At 35.1% G+C, this 19,113-nt stretch overlaps 4 protein-coding genes across 5 annotated transcripts; 3 read left to right on the forward strand and 1 right to left on the reverse strand.

The window, feature by feature from the left end:
- LOC136264143 (muscle, skeletal receptor tyrosine protein kinase-like) lies at nt 1-1,091 on the forward strand. The gene is made up of 4 exons (XM_066058853.1): nt 1-156; nt 211-477; nt 524-823; nt 884-1,091. Exons 1-4 carry the CDS (start codon nt 96-98, stop codon nt 976-978), a joined length of 723 nt encoding a protein of 240 aa, XP_065914925.1. The 5' UTR covers nt 1-95; the 3' UTR covers nt 979-1,091.
- Nucleotides 1,092-6,048: 4,957 nt separating this feature from the next.
- LOC136265174 (uncharacterized) lies at nt 6,049-6,970 on the forward strand. The gene is made up of 4 exons (XM_066060017.1): nt 6,049-6,151; nt 6,203-6,448; nt 6,501-6,731; nt 6,791-6,970. The coding sequence occupies exons 1-4, from the start codon at nt 6,094-6,096 to the stop codon at nt 6,838-6,840; spliced, it is 585 nt and encodes a 194-aa protein (XP_065916089.1). The 5' UTR covers nt 6,049-6,093; the 3' UTR covers nt 6,841-6,970.
- Nucleotides 6,971-10,279: 3,309 nt separating this feature from the next.
- On the reverse strand, nt 10,280-14,056 carry LOC136264123 (uncharacterized). 2 transcript variants are annotated; one of them, XM_066058817.1, is made up of 5 exons: nt 14,038-14,056; nt 11,175-11,287; nt 10,871-11,122; nt 10,519-10,818; nt 10,280-10,458 (listed from the first exon to the last, which is right to left on the reverse strand). In XM_066058817.1, exons 2-5 carry the CDS (start codon nt 11,230-11,232, stop codon nt 10,370-10,372), a joined length of 699 nt encoding a protein of 232 aa, XP_065914889.1. In that variant the 5' UTR covers nt 11,233-11,287; nt 14,038-14,056; the 3' UTR covers nt 10,280-10,369. The 2 variants fall into 2 exon arrangements, with proteins under 2 accessions (XP_065914889.1, XP_065914888.1); XM_066058816.1 differs by lacking the exon at nt 14,038-14,056 and having other exon boundaries at nt 11,175-12,957.
- Nucleotides 14,057-15,794: 1,738 nt separating this feature from the next.
- Nucleotides 15,795-17,232, forward strand: LOC136263481 (uncharacterized). Its single transcript, XM_066058006.1, has 4 exons — nt 15,795-16,445; nt 16,499-16,744; nt 16,794-17,030; nt 17,093-17,232. The coding sequence occupies exons 1-4, from the start codon at nt 16,388-16,390 to the stop codon at nt 17,140-17,142; spliced, it is 591 nt and encodes a 196-aa protein (XP_065914078.1). The 5' UTR covers nt 15,795-16,387; the 3' UTR covers nt 17,143-17,232.
- Nucleotides 17,233-19,113: the final 1,881 nt, after the last annotated feature.

Genomic DNA, 19,113 nt, shown 5'->3' on the forward strand with positions numbered 1-19,113 from the left:
CCAGCATATATAAACAGACAGTGTAGTGCATATCACACAGTTGGAGAGTGTTAGACTGCAACAGAAATCACCTTGACAAGAAGGAGTCATCTGCTATGGAATACTGCAGTATAATGTTATGTTTTACTTGGTGCATTCTGGCACTGTCTGCTGCTGGTATGTGTAACTATATAATACTATGGTCATCAGTAAACTACTAATGTTTAATAGATAGAGCTGCTGATAAAATAGTGATTGATATACCAAATAATATCACTGCTGGAGAGGAATATAGTGGCAGCTGTACTCTCAAAAAGGATGATGTGGACCTCTATGTTGAATCAACTGAAGGATCTGGGTGCAATTTGACTCATGGGAATATACCTCAGAATGCACAGAAAATAGACTTTAACCTAACCTGTGACAGTAAAAATGACTCATACACTGCCGTAATTGAATGCCACTCTTCTGAAGCTTATTGTGAAGAAACGATCAATGGTAAAATAACATGGTGCTTTTTATGATAATCATATTATCATTACAGTTATACCTAAACCAAAGATTACTACCAAACCAACCAATGTGACTACCATGGTTGGACTACCAGTCACTTTGTCATGTCATGTTAAAGGAGATCCTAACCATTACTGGGTTGGATGGATGTACAGGGACTCTATCATTCAAGAAGGAGAACAAAATGCTATATCTACTGCTAGGTCAACCAGAGGAACACATCACTACCTCACAATACATACTGTGAAAGAGTCTGGAAAGTATAAGTGTAATGTGTATACTATAAAAGGTCCCGTGCATCAAGTGCCTCACCATGTTACTGTTAAAAATGGTATGATCGTGAAATTTTACTTGTGCAGGCACATTTTTACACTTTTTTTTGCATTTGTAGACAAGACAAAACCAACTCCAGTGTCACTCATGGATGTTATATACAAACTTTTGTTCTCTGATTTCAGCAGTGAAGAAGGATCAAAGAGACAATAAACAGTTATTGCTATATATAACTAAACCATGTATTTTTGCATGCACTACACATATAAACTTTTAATACCATTATAAATGAATATTTTTTTATACTGATAGAAATGTTTTAATCATGAATTATTCAGTTCACTTGATTGGTATATAGTATCGATACATGCATATTTGTTAAAATAATAGACAAGGAAATAGTTAGTCTGCATGCAGCATGTAGGAATGTTCATACTTGTTGCATCCAATTCTGATAATTATAGCTAGCTAGACATGCATACATTCCATTAGGTATCTTTGATTAGCTTCTATGGTTGGATTGCTTTGTGTGTGACTACATATTATGCAAATGGATATTATTTTGTTCATGAATTTTGTAACTAACTGTGTGTCTATGCCCATTTAAAATAGAGACAATATTTGCTGTGATTTTCTCATAATTTTAAAAGCATGATCACATCTATCTACAGACGCCAAAAAGTGAAGCTACATGGCTCCACAGTGATTTACTGTGCTAACTGTGTATTATGCAGGGTCAGTGCAGGATATATAGTTCTCAGTTATTACCCTGCAGATATCTCATGTATGAAGGTGTGTATACTAAAAGTTCCACTTGGGTCTTCATGCATGCACCCATTATGTGAGGCACAGCGAGTCAATATTTGCTGGAAAAAAAGCAGTTAGGTATATACACTGGAGCACTGTGTGTAAACATCTCTTGTTCAGAGAACCAATTATCAAAACAGCAACTATAACCATGCACCAAACCTGGAACCTTGAGGTTAACAGGCAGACACTTGCTCTGCCACAAATATTTATACAGGATGTGCATGCATAGAGATAAATATTATACTACTATCTTTAAAATTTCCCCAAGTTTGAATACTATTGGTCATCCATATACTAAGCTGTATACATACAAGTATGGTATGCCATAGCATTGAGCAGAAAGCACTTGGTATATTCTGTGAATCTGTGACTTTGTGCAATTAGCCTTTGGAGGGGCAAGCAACCATGTCAGTTATATCACTTCCATGAAGAAAATATGAAGTGGCTAGGTATTTGAAGTACCACAAGCACATTTGAATTACAATACTGTGTAAAACAAACATCAGTTATGTAGTATCAAATATGGAGTGTATACATTATAGACTAGCATTCTGCACTTTTTTATATACGTACCCTTATGATAGATTGCTCCTTACGAGCAACACATGCTGTGGAATTGTAGACAACTCAAAAATTCCCTTGATTGAATATAATGGATACATCTTAAACCACAGCAATGTAATGAAGTAGTTTCCACATATAGCGTACATGCAGTCTAATTATGTACTTTCCCAAGCTTTGTTTAGTATAAGGTTGCTATAACAAAACTATAACCTTACAGGGAGTCACCTATTAAGAAATTGTGGTAAGATATAGGTGGTACTGTGTATGCATAACTAAATCAGTAGTGTATTACCTTTACTAAATTAGTATACATGCTAGTTACTGCATGTCTATTGCAGAGACATATTGACTGACATACGTAAACAACATATTAACATACGTGTGCATGCATGAAGCAGCACTAACAAAATCATACACATGCACATATATGTATACCATGCATGTACTCATGATGTGCCACACAACTTCCTGTACACAATGGATATACATACATAACATTAATTATGTAGTATGGAGGTGTGTAAAACTTTTTTACCATGCACTCATAATCCCTTTTGTTTCTATAGGAATAATTCTTTGAAACACCAATCATTAAAACTAGATTTATACAGTAGCTATAGTACTTGCAGTGGGAAATAATAGTTGGCATTAAGATTTCCTTCTTGGAACATGCACTGTAATATTTAGATATAGGATGTATGGTTAATTACCAACAAAGCCACATAATATATACCACTGTATAAACAGTCTTAAATATCTGACTGATTAAGAAACATACCCACCTTAAACTAGTGCTATTTATATATAGTAGCTAATATGATATACATAACCTGCCTATTAAACTGTTCATATATCCTTATAGTGTTCTGTGATCAAGAGTGGCTACTTAGAGGTTATAACTATATTAACTGCTAATGATATTAAACAATGATGCAGCTTCTTTGTTGCTAATGAATAACCCTTTCATATTAAGCTAACTCACTATGGTCGGTCATATAATTTATCTTCATGTACTCTGTACAATGCTGTATATTCGTTAATAATGACTAGAGATGAAAATAAATAATTATATATATATGCATTCACTTATTTAGAGAATTCTGCATGCACTTTTGTTGTTAAAGGGAATTCCAAGAAAGTAACGGAATTATGATCACACATGCTTGTTAGCTAGTCATTGTTGAGGAGACACATGGGCTATACAGTCATTGTTTGAGATGATTCTATATGAAATGTAACAATATATACCTGGAATTCCATTATTCATTGTGTGCTTGATTCAATCTTAATTGGTTCTTAGAAGGCGTGTTACAATAGGATCAAGGAAGTATGTGGTTACCCATGACATTCTTCTAAACCATTTCAATAAACAAAAAGTGGGTGTTGTTCACATATAGTACCTATTAGGTTGTTATTAGTAGAGTGGGCATGTAGTAACTATGAACATTAATAAATGAAGAACATCATTAATTGTTAAGCATACAGTGACGCCTATATATTACCACAATTCCTTAAATTGCCAAAAGGTGGTTCCCTGTGGGTAAAGGTTAGTTATGTTATTAGTAACCAATAACCCTAAAACACAAAGCTTGGGAAAGTACATATATGCATCCATTAGTAGGTTATACAACCATCAAAATAATTATGACCACCATGAAGCATGGAAAACACCTTTATACATTGCTGTGGTTTAAGGGCTGTCATCTAGATCAACTAAAGGGACTAACTAACAGCAGCATGTGGCTAGCACATGCACCTGTATGCATAGCAACTGCATCATCATTCCATTTAATCATGATAATGCTAGTGAAAACCATACATATAGTTAACCAAATTACAGCATTATGTATGTCAATGTTGAAAAGTTTGGTAATGCATGTCTCTTGAAGAAAAAATGTGTTAAACTGGTACTTTCAAGTGCTTGTTGATGACATATTAGATAGTGTCTGCATGTGGTTCATAATATCCAACTCTGTCGTTATTATGACTTGGCAGTACAAAGAGAGGTCTAGCTATACTATACATGTAGCTTGTGTGGTGCCTATGTGAGCAGATAAAATTAACTATCAAACAAATGAACTGGTTCATGTTAACTGGGAATATGCAAAAGCTATAGTCTATCTATGTAGATGTGCATGAAGACATACATTTCCAATTAGATACGCTTTTATAGTGTTGTTCCACACCAAACTAAATCTTTATCTATTTATTAGTCCATGCCATGGAAACTGTGGGCATGATGTGCAGTGGCTGTTACCATAGCTAACCTCAAAGGTGATTCACCTAGTTAGGTTTGTTGCATAAAGTCACAGACTTATGGAATGGCACATGTATATATCATACATGACGTACATGAAGTATAGCTATATGTATTATGTTAAAGCATACACATGATATGCATGTGGGTATATATATATATGTAAAACATTCAGCACTTATTCCCCACTCTTGTTAAGCATGATAACAATTCCTTGAAGTAGTCAGAATTACAAAAGTGGGTAATTATATTGGGGAAAAAAAATCTGTTTCTTAGAACACATATTATCATCTGTCTATTTAAGACAGAAGGATGTGTGATTTATGATCAATACACCCACTTAACATGCTAACTTGAGCACATGTAAACATACCACAACAGATTACTGCATGCTATCCTACACAAACCACCCTTCCACCACACCAAGCTCTATAACATTACGGCATGCGACCACGACATATTACAACAACAACACACCACTTTACAGACCAGTTATACAGACATATATACGCACATATACATACAACTCTTTGGGGGAGATAGGGCAACTGAGGTATGTTATCCCAGCCCAAATAGGCAATGAGTATGTGTTATCACTGTCACAGCAAACTTTACATAATACATCCAGTATTATTTAGGTTAGCCCAGCAGCAGTAGCATTCAGCAATCACATTGCAAGCATACAATTGTAACAAGGATTAGCACATTCAGTTGTGACACATTAAATTTAATGACAGTTAGCATTTAGTGATAATACACACAGCCTTGGACTAGGCAGCTATTAACTTCAACTATTCAGCGATTTGCACCCATACCTCAGTTACCAGAAGTAACATATAAGAAAGTAGGCTATCAGGGTGGGTGGGTGGGAAAATTTGATATCATTAACTTCACAAGCTTAGGTCCTCTATTGCCTGAGGAATATTCGAGGTTCAGTGATCCTGGTAAAGCACCAAACAATCATAATGTGACAGTAATGATAATGATGAGCAAAGCCTGACCTGTTACTATATTAGGATTGTGGGATTTAATTATGATGTGCACTTATACAACCAGGTGACAGATGATCACACTTGGTGTTACATTTTGACAACTCACCCAATGGAAGCTAGCCTGTTAACTTTTGTTTGTTGCTGGGGCAACAAACTACATAAATATTACTATATAAACAGTTGTACATCCCACAACTAATCATTGAGAATCACACCCATGTATATTATGCAGTATAGCATGCAGTTTCTAGTTTCAAAGTACATTGGAGTGTAACTTGTACCATGTATACATATGTGGAAAATCTGTATTGAAATTATTATTAATAATACTACAATGCCCTTATAGTTTTTTTTATCACCATTTTTTATTAGCTGCAGTACAGTGTTATTATATACTTGCTGTGAAGCTTCTTTATAGTTCTACGACAACTTTTTGCTATATTGTAGCTATAGCTAGTTGGTATATTACTTTACTATTTAGAAATGTCCTGTCATACTTAGTAGACTACTGTTTATTTGTTTAGTTACGTATTTCTCAGTAATTATTTTTGCTTTCTTTTTACATGCAGGGAATTTTACTTTTAAGTCACACAGGATGTGCATGATGGCATATAAATAATGGTGGAGATTTGCTCCATATATTGCAGAGTTGGAGAGTGCTTGGATTTTCTTATAATTATCTTCCTTGACAAAGACTTATCTGCTATGGAATATTTCAATATAATACTGTTAACCTGCAGCATTTTAGTACTGTCTTATACAAGTTAGTATTTATGCATATATGAATTGGTTAGAAGCGTTGTGCAATAAACAGGTGATGCTAGAGTACATCTTAAGATCCCAGCTACTGTCCATGCTGAAGAAACTATACCTTGTAGCTGTTATACCAGTAAACCTGATAGAGCCCTCCAGGTTGAAACATCAAACAAAGAATGTGAAATTAAAGTTACATCTAAATCCATGCAACAAATAGACTTCACGCTAACTTGTAAAAATGGCTCATACACTGCTAACATGGAATGCACCACATCTCAACACTATCATGAAGTAGAGATCAAAGGTAAAACAACATGATGTCTTTATGACTATTGTTATTCAATATATACATACAGTTATTCCTAAGCCTAACAGACTACCAGTCACTTTGTCATGTCACGTTGAAGGGGATTCTAACCATTACTGGGTTGGGTGGATATACGGAGAGTCTAGCATTCAAGGAGAACACTCCATGCCTACTTCTACAAACCTCACAGTACACACTTTGACAGCACCTGGGAAGTATGTATGTAAGGTGTACATCATAAATGGTCCTGTAGATCAGGCATCAGATGGAGTCAATAAAGGTATTCCATGTGCATGCATGACTACCGATATTATAGTTGCTGCCATTGTTATTTTATAGTTGTTCCTAAATCATCCACACTGTTTGATGCTATACAGAACTTCTTTTGATGTAGTTATTAAAGACAATTTACTTGTGTATTTCTGTTATAACAGTATCATCTATTTTACATTTTTATGCACTTCATTTATTGACAGTATGAACATAGTTGGATTATAACTTTATAATGGCATGTAATGATATCAGTCACTGACATGTGCCAATAATAGAATATTATGTGACCGGATTTGTAAAAAGGGGTCTCCCATACACATCAAACTTTGTCAACACACTAGTGTAAATAATTACAACAGTACAATAAATACAATTGCACAACAGCTAACTCGGAAGGTATATAGCACTCCACAGGTATGTATTCTGTTCACTATAGTGCAAGCAAACACAAATAGATAATGTAATATAGCTATGTACAAACTAGCATAACTAAGCTATATCGGTATAAGTGAAAATGAACTTCTGGGCATCAATATTGTATCACTATTCAATGGTGAATACTGTTCAATACAAGAGGTATGCCATAGTCACCTTACAACAATTCCACATACATATACTTATCACTGCTTAAAGTACAATTACTGTGACAGAAAACCGATCAGCCAATAAAACTTCTAACAAACTAGTTTCACATTTGTACAAGTACACCAGTACACATTACATTTCAAAAATCATAATGCTTGTGAAAAAGTCATGCAATTAATAAAAGTGTCAGGAAACAGCACTATGTGTGTTAAGGCAAACAGTATAGGATTTGGAGCAGTTTATTAAGTGTTAAGCAGTACATTTGTCACTTATGATAGCACTTTTTGTGATATGTAAACCTAGAAAGTCACACTTTTCACCTACCCATGCAGCATGCTCTCTGCACACTAATGTTTACCTCTATAACATGAACCTGTATGTACGTACGTGTTTAAGAAATTATTGTATGCTATAGATATACTGTCAATTTTTGACAAGAACATTCATTAACCTTGCAGTATAATCCCTGTAGTTTATGTAACAGCTTTCATCTGCACAAAGTATAAATACAGGTAAACTCTAACACAAACTAATTAACTGACAAAGGTGCAAAAAGCTAGTCTACGTACTGCATGTGTGTGCATGCATGAAGGTATACACTTTACAATTACATTAAATACTATGTACTTGCATGTTTAATTTGAACTTCACACCCAACTATAACCTTTCACTGACCTGTTATGTAACTTTATTTATTTGTTGGCCCCTGCCATGGAAACTGTGGTACACTGTTAGCATAACTATACCTCAAAGGTAATTCACCCATTAGTAAAGCACTCTAATCAATTTCTATGGTATGTGATGGGTGTATATTCTCTGTTTGTTTTACACAACATTATATTGTTATTCAAATGTGCTTGTGGTATGTATTGTCTTCAAAATACCATCACCTGCAAGTATAACACATGCTTTGTGTTTTAAACCAAAAAGAATTAGAACTAGTCTATTAGGTCTGTTTAGTATGGTTTTCGGATTTTGCTCAGTGGCTATGTATTTAATAAACTATATAGAAATACTTTTTTTCGAGTACTTGCTCAACTGAATAAACTGTGTGTTCACTAAAACATTAATCTCCCCATAATTAATTTTGTATAGCTATACTTTGGGAGAATTCAATCAGATTTGGGGGAAATTCAGTACCTTGACTACACAGCTCACAGTTGAGCAGTGGTGTCTCATTATATTTACAATCTTACATAATCTTCATGGAAGCCATAATGACTGCCCTTTACAGGCTAACTACATAATGTTACAGATTTTGACTATGGACTCTCACACTCTTAGACTAGTATTGTGCAGCAATTGCAAGCACATATCACACACTTGAGTGAGTCTACCATGTTGTATGGTCAATAAGTCTTGATGATTGAAATGTTTAAATGTATGCCTCTTAATTGATGTTTACAATGTATCACATAACAGGTAACTATGTGGGCAATTCCCACCCTGATGGTTATTGAAATGGTTTGGAGGAATGTCATGGGTAACCACATACTTCCACTATACTTTCTTGATCCTATTATAATACATGCCTATACAAAAATAGTGTGGGCCTAACACACAGTGAATAAATGACATTCCAGATCATTGTTACAGTTCAAGGAATTACTATAATAGTGTTCATAGCACATGTGTGTCTTCAACAACACATAGCTGGAAATTTATGCATAAATTATACTATGTGTGTGTGTGTGTGTGTGTGTGTGTGTGTGTGTGTGTGTGTGTGTGTGTGTGTATGTACACATGTTTAACATTCTACTCGCATACATGCACATGTATATGCCATGCAGTTAGCAAGTATGTACTTACAGCATTCTGTACGTATATCTCTCTGATGACTTTATGCCTATTACTTATAATGTAAGGTTATGCACCACTGAAGTATAGCTATGTTGTATTGCTCATCATACCATAGTTCCACGTATACAGCTTAGTGTAAGTATGGGTGGCCACAACAATACCACAAACTTGGGGGGAAATTTTATTAAAGGTAGTACTCACATGCATACATATCCTGCACAAATGTTTATAGCAGAACAGCCAGTATCGGCCTGTTAACCTCAAGGTTCCAGGTTTGGTACCTATTGTTATAGTTGCTGTTTTGACTATTGGTTCCTAGCAAGAGATGTTTACTCACATTGCTCCAGTTTACCCAGCTATTATTTTTAACTTAATAAGTAAATATCAACTGGCCATGGCTCACATAATGGGTGCATGCATGAAGTCCAAGTGGAAGTTTAGTCACACACCTTCATATACATGAGAATTCTGCAGGTTTGAGAATTAGCCTGCACTGACCCTGCATGCTACATACTATTTCACTGTGAAACCAGATTTGCTATTTAGTGTCTGTAGCTGAATGTGATTGCATTTTTAAGAATAATGAAAATCACAGTTAATAATGTGTCTATTTAAACAGGTATAGCCGCACAGTTACATTACTACTTCTTGTAATTATATAATTTCACTAAAAGCGGGATTATTTTTTCATTGTGAGACACATGCATGAATGATTGTGCAATGATGGGAGTTGCCTGTACAGAATTTCAACCTTTAAAGAGCCTATAGTCAAAAGGGTTAACGTGGCTGTTCTACAACATTACTATATATCATAGAAGTTTCAAATATGTGAAGACATATCAATTAATCACACTTTCAATACAGGAATGTGAGCTGATTCTGAGGACTTCATAAAGCAATAATAAATGCAGTAAACCATGTCATAGTGTTGGCTGCTAGTTAGTTGTATATATGTAAGGAAATGATAAACTCATAAACAAATTTCCACTGGCACAATAGTAGTAACACGCAAAGTGATCCATTTAATTGAAGATACCTAAAGGAATGCATGCATGCATGCCTTGTAGCTCGGATATCAAAAATGGATGCAACAAGGATGAACATGCTTACACGCTGCATGTAGATTAACTGTTATTCATTTAGCTGGTATGCATGCATCAATACTACCTATCAAGTGAAATTCATAATAAAAAAATTCTATATAAATGGTATAAGAATGTGATGTGCATGCAACAATAACAGTTTATTTTATGCAACTGTTTATTGTCTCTTTGGTCCTTCACTGACATCAGAGAACAAGAGTTCATATATAACATCCAGAAGTGACGCCGGCGTTGGTTTGGTCATGTCTATACAAATGCAAATAATTATAAAAATGTACATAGGTAATACATATTTGATGCTCATACCATTTTTAACAGTAACATGGTGTGGCACTTGATTCACAAGACCTTTTATAGTATACACATTACACTTGTACTTTCCAGACTCTTTCACAGTATGTATTGTGAGGTAGTGATGTGTTCCTCTGGTTGATCTGGAGGTAGACATGGCATTTTGTTCTCCTTCTTGAATGATAGAGTCCCTGTACATCCACCCAACCCAATAATGGGTAGGATCTCCTTTAACATGACATGACAAAGTGACTGGTAGTCCAACCATGGTAGTCACATTGGTTGGTTTGGTAGTAATCTTTGGTTTAGGAATAACTGTATAATTTACACTACAATAATGATAATGAATGCTTTATATTGCCTTTACCTTTGAATTTTAGTTCTTCAAGGCTGTCCATGGATGCATCACACTCTATTGTAGCGTTATATGAGCCATCTTCACAACTTAAGGTAAAGTTTATTCTGTGATCAGAATAGTCAACATCATATTCTTTACATTTCTCAGGAAACGTAACATCAAAGTTCTTGTCTTTACCACTAAAAGTACAGCTACCATTGTATTCCTCTCCAGCAGTGATATTATTTGGGAAATCAATCACTATTTTACCAGCAGCTTTTCCTGTTGAACATTCATACAACAGCTAGTTTTACTGATGGTTGTAACTACATACCAGTAGCAGACAGTGCCAGAATGCACCAAGTAAAACATAATATACTGCAGTATTCCATAGCAGATAACTCCTTCTTGTCAAGGTGATTACTGTTGCAGTCTAACACTCTCCAACTGTGTGATATGCACTATACTACTGCCTGTTTATATATGCTGGTATCATCCTGTTTGTGGTTAATATGGTTTTCCCCATAAACTAATTCCCATTTTCTTAACTACAAGATTACATGCACTACTTATAGCTACAAACAAGTGAATGACTGCACTGCAGGTGCATGATCTATATGGATTCATTGAGTGCTGTAGCTGAACTGGTGGTTAACTGTATATCATGTCTTTACTACCAAAAGAACTGAGGAAATTAGATGTAGTCAATCAGATGGTGGTTGCTTCACTCATAGCATTATGCTGCGGACATTTAATCCCTAATTCATTCATGGACATAGACTGAAGTAGGGATTTAATGTCCACTAGTATAACTTCAGGTGTGGGTGACCTCCCTTAATTGTTTCACTACATTTTATTTCTATGGTCCGTAATCAAACTTAAAACTATGAGTTTTCCCTTATATGTACTTGTTTGTTTACTTTTTATAACATTGTTATGACTGCATGCCAACACATACTGCATTAGAATGGAAAAATAGCACTAGGCTTATTGTCTTCGTCTGAATGCACATCCAACTATCTATTACTGAAATAGCAAAGTGCTTTGTTTTCAGGTACGATGCACAGCATCATAAATGAAGGACCTCTGCCAGTCACAATAGAAGACTCAGACAATTCCCCTCAAATGTAGGGAAGCCATCACATGGTGCTACCATGAATCAACACTTTGCACTGTCAGTAAAGATAAATGGGACACAAAAGGAGATATGGGTAAGTCCATGAAGCATGCATTCTATGTACTGCTGTATACTTGTTGGGCTGAAGTGACATCAAACAGTGGAAAATCAAGCCCGTAGCCTAAGCCATTATTGAGTTACGTTTGCCTGAAGGCATCAGTGAAATCAGGCAGTCAGTCAGTAGAAAATTCATATATATTTAATTTTGTAACAACTTTTTGGAAGCATTTCAGGTCGTACTGAAGACACTTTTGGGTTTGGTTATACCTAATCAATACTGCCAAGATGCAGTAAAGGTATTGTGAGGATGGGTTTTAACTCGGGTTTTAAGGAGATATTTTTGGTAAAAGCCCAAACTTTCATGATCCCTAAAATACAGTACTGTTGTACTAAAGGCAATGTATATACTAGGAAGACAATCCACTCATGCAAGGGGTAAAACCCTATGAAAAAATTACACATAAACATAAATCATAACATGAAGTTTAACAGTATTATAACAGTGTATACAACATCAGTCTGTAGAAAAGGATAATCTAGATCTAGATGTAAAACGACAATGTTACAATGTTGGCCATTATGATAAATTTCCCCTTGTGAACAGCACATGCTGTGAAATTTCAGACAACTTTAAAATTCCCCTTGGTTAAATAGAGGACATACCTTAAACCACAGCAATGTACAAGGTAGTTTCTATACTGCTTGCAGCATATACCCATAGTATGTATGTACTTACCCAAGCTTTGTTTAGTATAAGGTTGTTGGTCACTGTTTTTTGTGGTTTAAGGAACTGTGGTAAGGTATATGCAATACTGCATGTGCATAATTAAATCAGTGGTGTTTTACAACTAACTTAGATGCATGCTAGATGCATGTTGACTGGCATGACAAAAGTAAACAACATAATATGTGACCGGATTTCACATAACAAGGCTTCCACACACACAAAATCAAACTTACGTTTTTACCAGAAATGGATTGCTGGCCTAATACACTATCACATTCCACACTGTACTTCCTTCAGGACTGGCAAGTCTGGTTTCTGTGGCAGCTTTCTTCCGACCCTGTCAAAGCCACGAGTGGGAGATTGGCGCCATTGAATGGCCATGGCTTTGTGATAATGGTGTGTAGTGAGCTGGGACTTCACAGAGAGCTCACCAATAGTGTTCTCGGTCAATTTGGAGTGATTTGAGGGCCATGGAGAGCCCAAACTTGGCCTCTGGATTCCAATCGTCTTCTTACTCCATTTTATACCCGTATAACCACCCCCACCCTCCCACCCTCCCACTATCACCTGTGATATTATTACTCACTCGAGAAAAGCTGCCCAAAACAGGGCTAATTTTGGGTATCAGAAATGTATACACCCACTCAGTGATAGCTAGTAAATAGATGCATACTTGGTGCAAATTTTGTTTGCACAGCTGTAGGCACTGGGAAGTTATTACACAATGATTACTTAAAATCGCCATATCTCCTAACGAAGTTTTGTGCGTCGAAGCCGGGTTTTGTCAAATTCAGTCACATATTAACATGTGTGTGAATGAAGTAGCTATAAGGCGATAACAAAACAACAGGAATACGCACATATCATGTATAGTATACTATATGCATGTACACAATGTACTATACAATTTTTGTATGATATATACATACATGTATTATGTGGGTGTGTGTAAAATTTTTTCCCATGCAAGGAACAAAAGTGGTAGCTATAGTACTAGTACTTGCAGTGGGGGAAATAATATAGTTGGTATTGAGATTACTTCTTAGAACATACACTGTGAATTATTATACTTTTAGACAAAGGAAGGATGTATGGTTAATTACCAACACAATCACATAGAAACACACCTACCTCAAACTAAACAGTTTCTAGTTCCAAAGTATTTATTTATAGTTTATCGTAGTAGCTAACTTTATGACACATAATAAAGTTGCCTATTAACCTTACTTCAAATATTCATATATAAATTATTATATTCTTATAGTTGTTCTGTGATCAAGAGTGGCTACTTACGTAGCATAGAGTAACTATATTAGCTGCTACATCTATACAAATTGAAGTCAACACTCACGCAGCTTCTTTGCAGCTTACAAATAACCCATCCACATTATCTATAGTTGGTCATGCTATGCTATATATATATACACTTCATACAATGCTGTTCATTTGTTAATAAGGATTAGAGATGTTTTCTGAGAATATAATATATATGTTTATTCAGAGAATTCTACATGTGTTTTTGTTGTTTTGTTGCTACAGGGAATTTTTACTTTCAACTTAGCCATAGTCACTGATTCTATGAAACTCTGGAATGCCATTATTCATTGTGTGTTTGATTCAATTTTGGTTCTTAGAAGGTGTGTGTTATAATAGGATCAAGGAAGTATGTGATTACCCATGACATTCCTCTAAACCATTTCAATAAACAAAAAGTGGGTGTTGTTCACATAATATAGTACCTACAGTATATTGTGATTTGTTGAAATGAGGTGGGTACATCATGGAAAAAAAAACAACAACTTAAATAGCCATTTATGCACAGATTATGGATCATGGATTTCCACACCCATGTAAGTATTGTGTAGCACACTTGTGTTACAATTATTGTGTTCGCTTTTGTTCACATAAAGAAGCTGTACATATATGTAGCAAGCACTATATATGATCAAGTAAGTATAATTATTTTATCATGTCAAGTCAGTCAACATTCCTCTTAGTTGACATGTAGTAACTATGGAAGTTAGTAAATGAAAAACATCATTAATTGTTAAGCATTATACAGTGACGCCTATATCTTACCACAATTCCTTAAACTGCTAATAGGTGGCTCTCTGTGGGGAAAGGTTAGTTTTGTTATCAGTGACCAATAACCTTTAAACACAAAGCTTGGGAAAGTACATACATACGTAGGTTGTAGGACTGCCAAAATAATTATGATAGGTCAATTGTAATATATACTGCCAAAATACCTTGTTAAATTACTGTGGTTAATGGGCTGTCAACTAAAGGGACTCCATCTACTGTGTTTCACAGCAACACTTGGCCAGCACATACACCTGTACATATGCATACCAACTGCATCATCATTCCATTTTGGAATCACAGTAGAACCCATTCATGCAGTAACAAAATTACAACATTACGTATATAAAGTATTAAAAAGTCTGTCTCTTGGAGAACAAATGTTAAACTGCTACTTTCAAGTGTTTGTCGATGACATATTAGATAGTGTCTGCATGTGGTTCATAATATCCAACTCTCTTTATAATGACTTTGCAGTATAGTTACATATGGTGCCTTTGTGAACAGATAAAATTCTCAAACAAATATCTATGAACTGGTTAACGTTTACTGTAATATGATAAAGCTGTATAGTCTACAATGATGTACATGGATGAAGTATAGCTATATACATGTATAAAGCATACACATGATATGCATATGGGCATATATACGTAATACATTCACCACTTATTCCCCTACTCTTGTTAAGCATGATAACAATTCTTTGAAATACAGACAGAATAATAATTACTAAAGTGGGTATTTTCATTGGGAAAAATAAGTTTTGAGATCCGTTTCTTAGAACATGTAGGTGTATATTCTATTTAAGACAGAAGGATGTGTGGTTGATGATCAATACACCCACAAATACCACTATATAAACAGTTTTACATGCCACACTAATTATTAAGAAACACACCCATATATATTATGTAGTATACCAAAAATACAGTATATGCAGCTTTTAGTTTCAAAGTACACTGCAGTGATAGTTTTACTGTGTGTATATATATACATGTGGTTAAATCTATAATGCTCTTAGTTGTTTTGTGATCATTAGCTATAGTACAGTGTATACTTAGCTCTACAACAACTCTTTACTATTGTAGTATAGCTAGCCAGCTAATAATTTAACTAGTTACAAATTCAATTCATGTCATGCCATACTTAGTAGACTGCTGTTTATTTGTTTAGTTGGGTGGCATTTTCTTTTCTTTCTTGCCAGATGTAGGGAATTTTACTTTTACGTCACACAGGATGTGAATGATGGCATATAAATAATGGCGGAGATTTGCTCCATATACCACAGAGTTGGAGAGTGCTTGGGTTTTCATCTTCTCTGACAAAGACTCATCTCCCATGGGCTATTTCAATATAATACTTAGTAGACTGCTGTTTATTTGTTTAGTTATGTATTTCTCAGTAATTATTTTTGCTTTCTTGTTACATGCAGGGAATTTTACGTTTAAGTCACACAGGATGTGCATGATGACATAAATAATGGCAGAGATTTGTTCCATATACTGCAGAGTTGGAGAGTGCTTGGGTTTTCATCTTCCCTGACAAAGACTCATCTCCCATGGGCTATTTCAATATAATACTGTTAACCTGCAGCATTTTAGTACTGTCTTATACAGGTTAGTATTTATGCATAACTTGAATTGGTTTACAAATGTTGCATAATAAACAGGTGATGCTAGAGTACATCTTAAGATCCCAGCTACTGTCCATGCTGAAGAAACTATACCTTGTAGCTGTCATACCAGTAAACCTGATAGAGCCCTCCAGGTTGAAACATTGAACAAAGAATGCAAAGTCAAAGTTATATCTAAATCCATGCAAAGAATAGACTTCATGCTAACTTGTAAAAATGGCTCATACACCGCTAACATGGAATGCACCACATCCCTCCACTATCATGAAGTAGAGATCAAAGGTAAAACAACATGATATCTTTATGATTATTATTTAATATATACATGTAGTTATTCCTAAGCCTAGCAAGGTAGGACTACCAGTCACTTTGTCATGTCACGTTGAAGGGGATTCTAACAATTACTGGGTTGGGTGGATGTACAGAGAGTCTAACATTCAAGGAGAACACTCCATGTCTACCTCTCCAAACCTCACAGTATACACTTTGACAGCACCTGGGAAGTATGTATGTAAGGTGTACATCATAAATGGTCCTGTAGATCAGGCATCAGATGAAGTCAATAAAGGTATTCCGTGTGCATGCATAACTGCTAATGTTATAATTGTTGCCATTAATGTTATTTTATAGTGGTTCCTAAATCATCCACGCTGTTTGATGCTATACAGAACTTCTTTTGATGTAGTTATCAAGACAATAAACATATATGTGTTTCTGCTATAACAGTATTGTCTATTTTATATACTTCATTTATTGAAAGTATGAAAATAGTTGGATTATAACTTTATAATGGCATGTGATATCAGTCACTGACATGTGTCAATATATTATGTATTACACTGGTTCCTATGAGGTGGACTACACATACATGTTACCGATATATGAATTACACATGTTACTGGAGTTCTTTCTTAAAATTTATGTCCTTTGAAACATGTATGGCTATTATGGTGTTTGTGCAGCATATATCGATAGGAGCACATCAAGTTTTATAAGCAGGGCAGCATGGAACTCCATACACTATTAACATATGGATGAAATCCACACATGGCGTCTTATGTTAATGATATTTATCATTGATTACTGCACAATAAGGATGCACCCCACAGAATCAGCCACTACTTGATCATCTTATTTAAAGGCAATTCAGAGCTGATATTCACCGTCTATGTATCAGTCAGTATTGGTTAGTAAGACACTGATATCAATGAATAACTACTAGTGCTCATTATCATCATCATAAGTACTATGCTAGGGATGGAAACAGTGTTGAGCATAATTATAGCATAAAAGGTTGTTTGTGAAACATTGAATAACTTATAGAACAGTCACTACATATATCTAATAGAGCAGTTCAGTCTTACATAGCTAATTTGGAAGGTATTTATTTTATACATATAACATGGTTACTTAGGATATGACACAGGGAGCTCGTGCATATATTTTTGTCATATCCTGAGTAATCATAACTATTATATTCTACACCCCAGTAGATGAAATGATTATAGATAGCAATTTATAGTGAAGCAACACCTGTTGAAGATCAAGATCAGTAGAAATCCTTGACGTTTTAGACTCTATAGCAGTGCTACGCCCATCTACTCACGACTAGTGAAGGAGACAAGAGTTAGTGAAGGAGACAAGAGTTCATTGAAAATCCTTCTCCTTGCTCAAGTGTTTTGGTTGATTTAGGCGCTTGTTATTAGAGACTTGCTTACCGTTTAGATAAGGATTTTGCGGAATGTACTATATATGGTAAGCATAGCCACAAAGTGTGGTATATACCACAGTTTGCCATGGTATATCAGTTACATACCACAGTGCGATGCTTTTGATCTCAACCACAGGTGTGGTATGTTTTGTCATAAAACACTAGTGTAAATAATTACAACAGTACAATAAATACAATTGCACAACAGCTAACTTGGAAGGTACGTATATAGCTACTCCACAGGTATGTATTCTGTTCACTATAGTACAAGCAAACACAAATAGTTAGTATAACGCAATATAGCTATGTATAAACTAGTATAACGTGAAATGAACTGCTGGGTATCAATATTGTATCGCTATTCAATTTTGAACACTATTCAATATTAATGAAGGATAAGTTTACAATAGTGGTCAGAAGTAATTTTGTAATAGCAAGTAACAAATGGATATTTTGCTACACTGGTGGTACCATTCACCCATTGTGCCATCTGACTTCGTTTCCATAGTTCTGCTTTGTGATGCTGGTAATGTGACATACTTTAGCATGCACTATTGATTCTGAACTTTATATTACACAGCATGCAGCCATGGATGGATTTCGCTGTTTATAGAGTTACATGCTCCCTTGTACATAGGTGGTACAACAGTAAATGTTTTCAAGAAAACACTTTAGCTGGATTTTTACATATTTGCCTATACCATAGATATCACTATTTTATGATCAGATGCAACTTATTTAAATACAATATCTAGACCCCCTTTAATGAATATTGCATGTAATTTTATTCATAATCTTACAATCACCAGCTAGTTCATCTTTAGCTGTAGTAGTGGCAGCTATAGAAGCATGTACAATGAACTAGTAGACACCACATTAAAGATAATTCTCTTGACCTTTTATGTGAAGCATTGGAGCATGTATAATCCTTCAAACTACA

The sequence above is a fragment of the Dysidea avara genome, chromosome 8 (assembly GCF_963678975.1).
Source record: "Dysidea avara chromosome 8, odDysAvar1.4, whole genome shotgun sequence".
In the NCBI taxonomy this organism is placed as follows: Eukaryota; Metazoa; Porifera; class Demospongiae; order Dictyoceratida; family Dysideidae; genus Dysidea; species Dysidea avara.

Coding starts and splice junctions, on each gene's coding strand:
- LOC136264123 (XM_066058817.1), bottom strand. CDS start 11,232: ATGGAATACTGCAGTATATTATGTTTTACTTGGTGCATTCTGGCACTG. Junction 11,123..11,174: donor TCTGGCACTGTCTGCTACTG/GTATGTAGTTAC, acceptor AATGTTCAACAG/GAAAAGCTGCTGGTAAAATA. Junction 10,819..10,870: donor TGAAGAACTAAAATTCAAAG/GTAAAGGCAATA, acceptor TAAATTATACAG/TTATTCCTAAACCAAAGATT.
- LOC136265174 (XM_066060017.1), top strand. CDS start 6,094: ATGGAATATTTCAATATAATACTGTTAACCTGCAGCATTTTAGTACTG. Junction 6,152..6,202: donor TTTAGTACTGTCTTATACAA/GTTAGTATTTAT, acceptor TGCAATAAACAG/GTGATGCTAGAGTACATCTT. Junction 6,732..6,790: donor ATCAGATGGAGTCAATAAAG/GTATTCCATGTG, acceptor GTTATTTTATAG/TTGTTCCTAAATCATCCACA.
- LOC136264143 (XM_066058853.1), top strand. CDS start 96: ATGGAATACTGCAGTATAATGTTATGTTTTACTTGGTGCATTCTGGCA. Junction 478..523: donor TTGTGAAGAAACGATCAATG/GTAAAATAACAT, acceptor TTATCATTACAG/TTATACCTAAACCAAAGATT. Junction 824..883: donor CCATGTTACTGTTAAAAATG/GTATGATCGTGA, acceptor TTGCATTTGTAG/ACAAGACAAAACCAACTCCA.
- LOC136263481 (XM_066058006.1), top strand. CDS start 16,388: ATGGGCTATTTCAATATAATACTGTTAACCTGCAGCATTTTAGTACTG. Junction 16,446..16,498: donor TTTAGTACTGTCTTATACAG/GTTAGTATTTAT, acceptor CATAATAAACAG/GTGATGCTAGAGTACATCTT. Junction 17,031..17,092: donor ATCAGATGAAGTCAATAAAG/GTATTCCGTGTG, acceptor GTTATTTTATAG/TGGTTCCTAAATCATCCACG.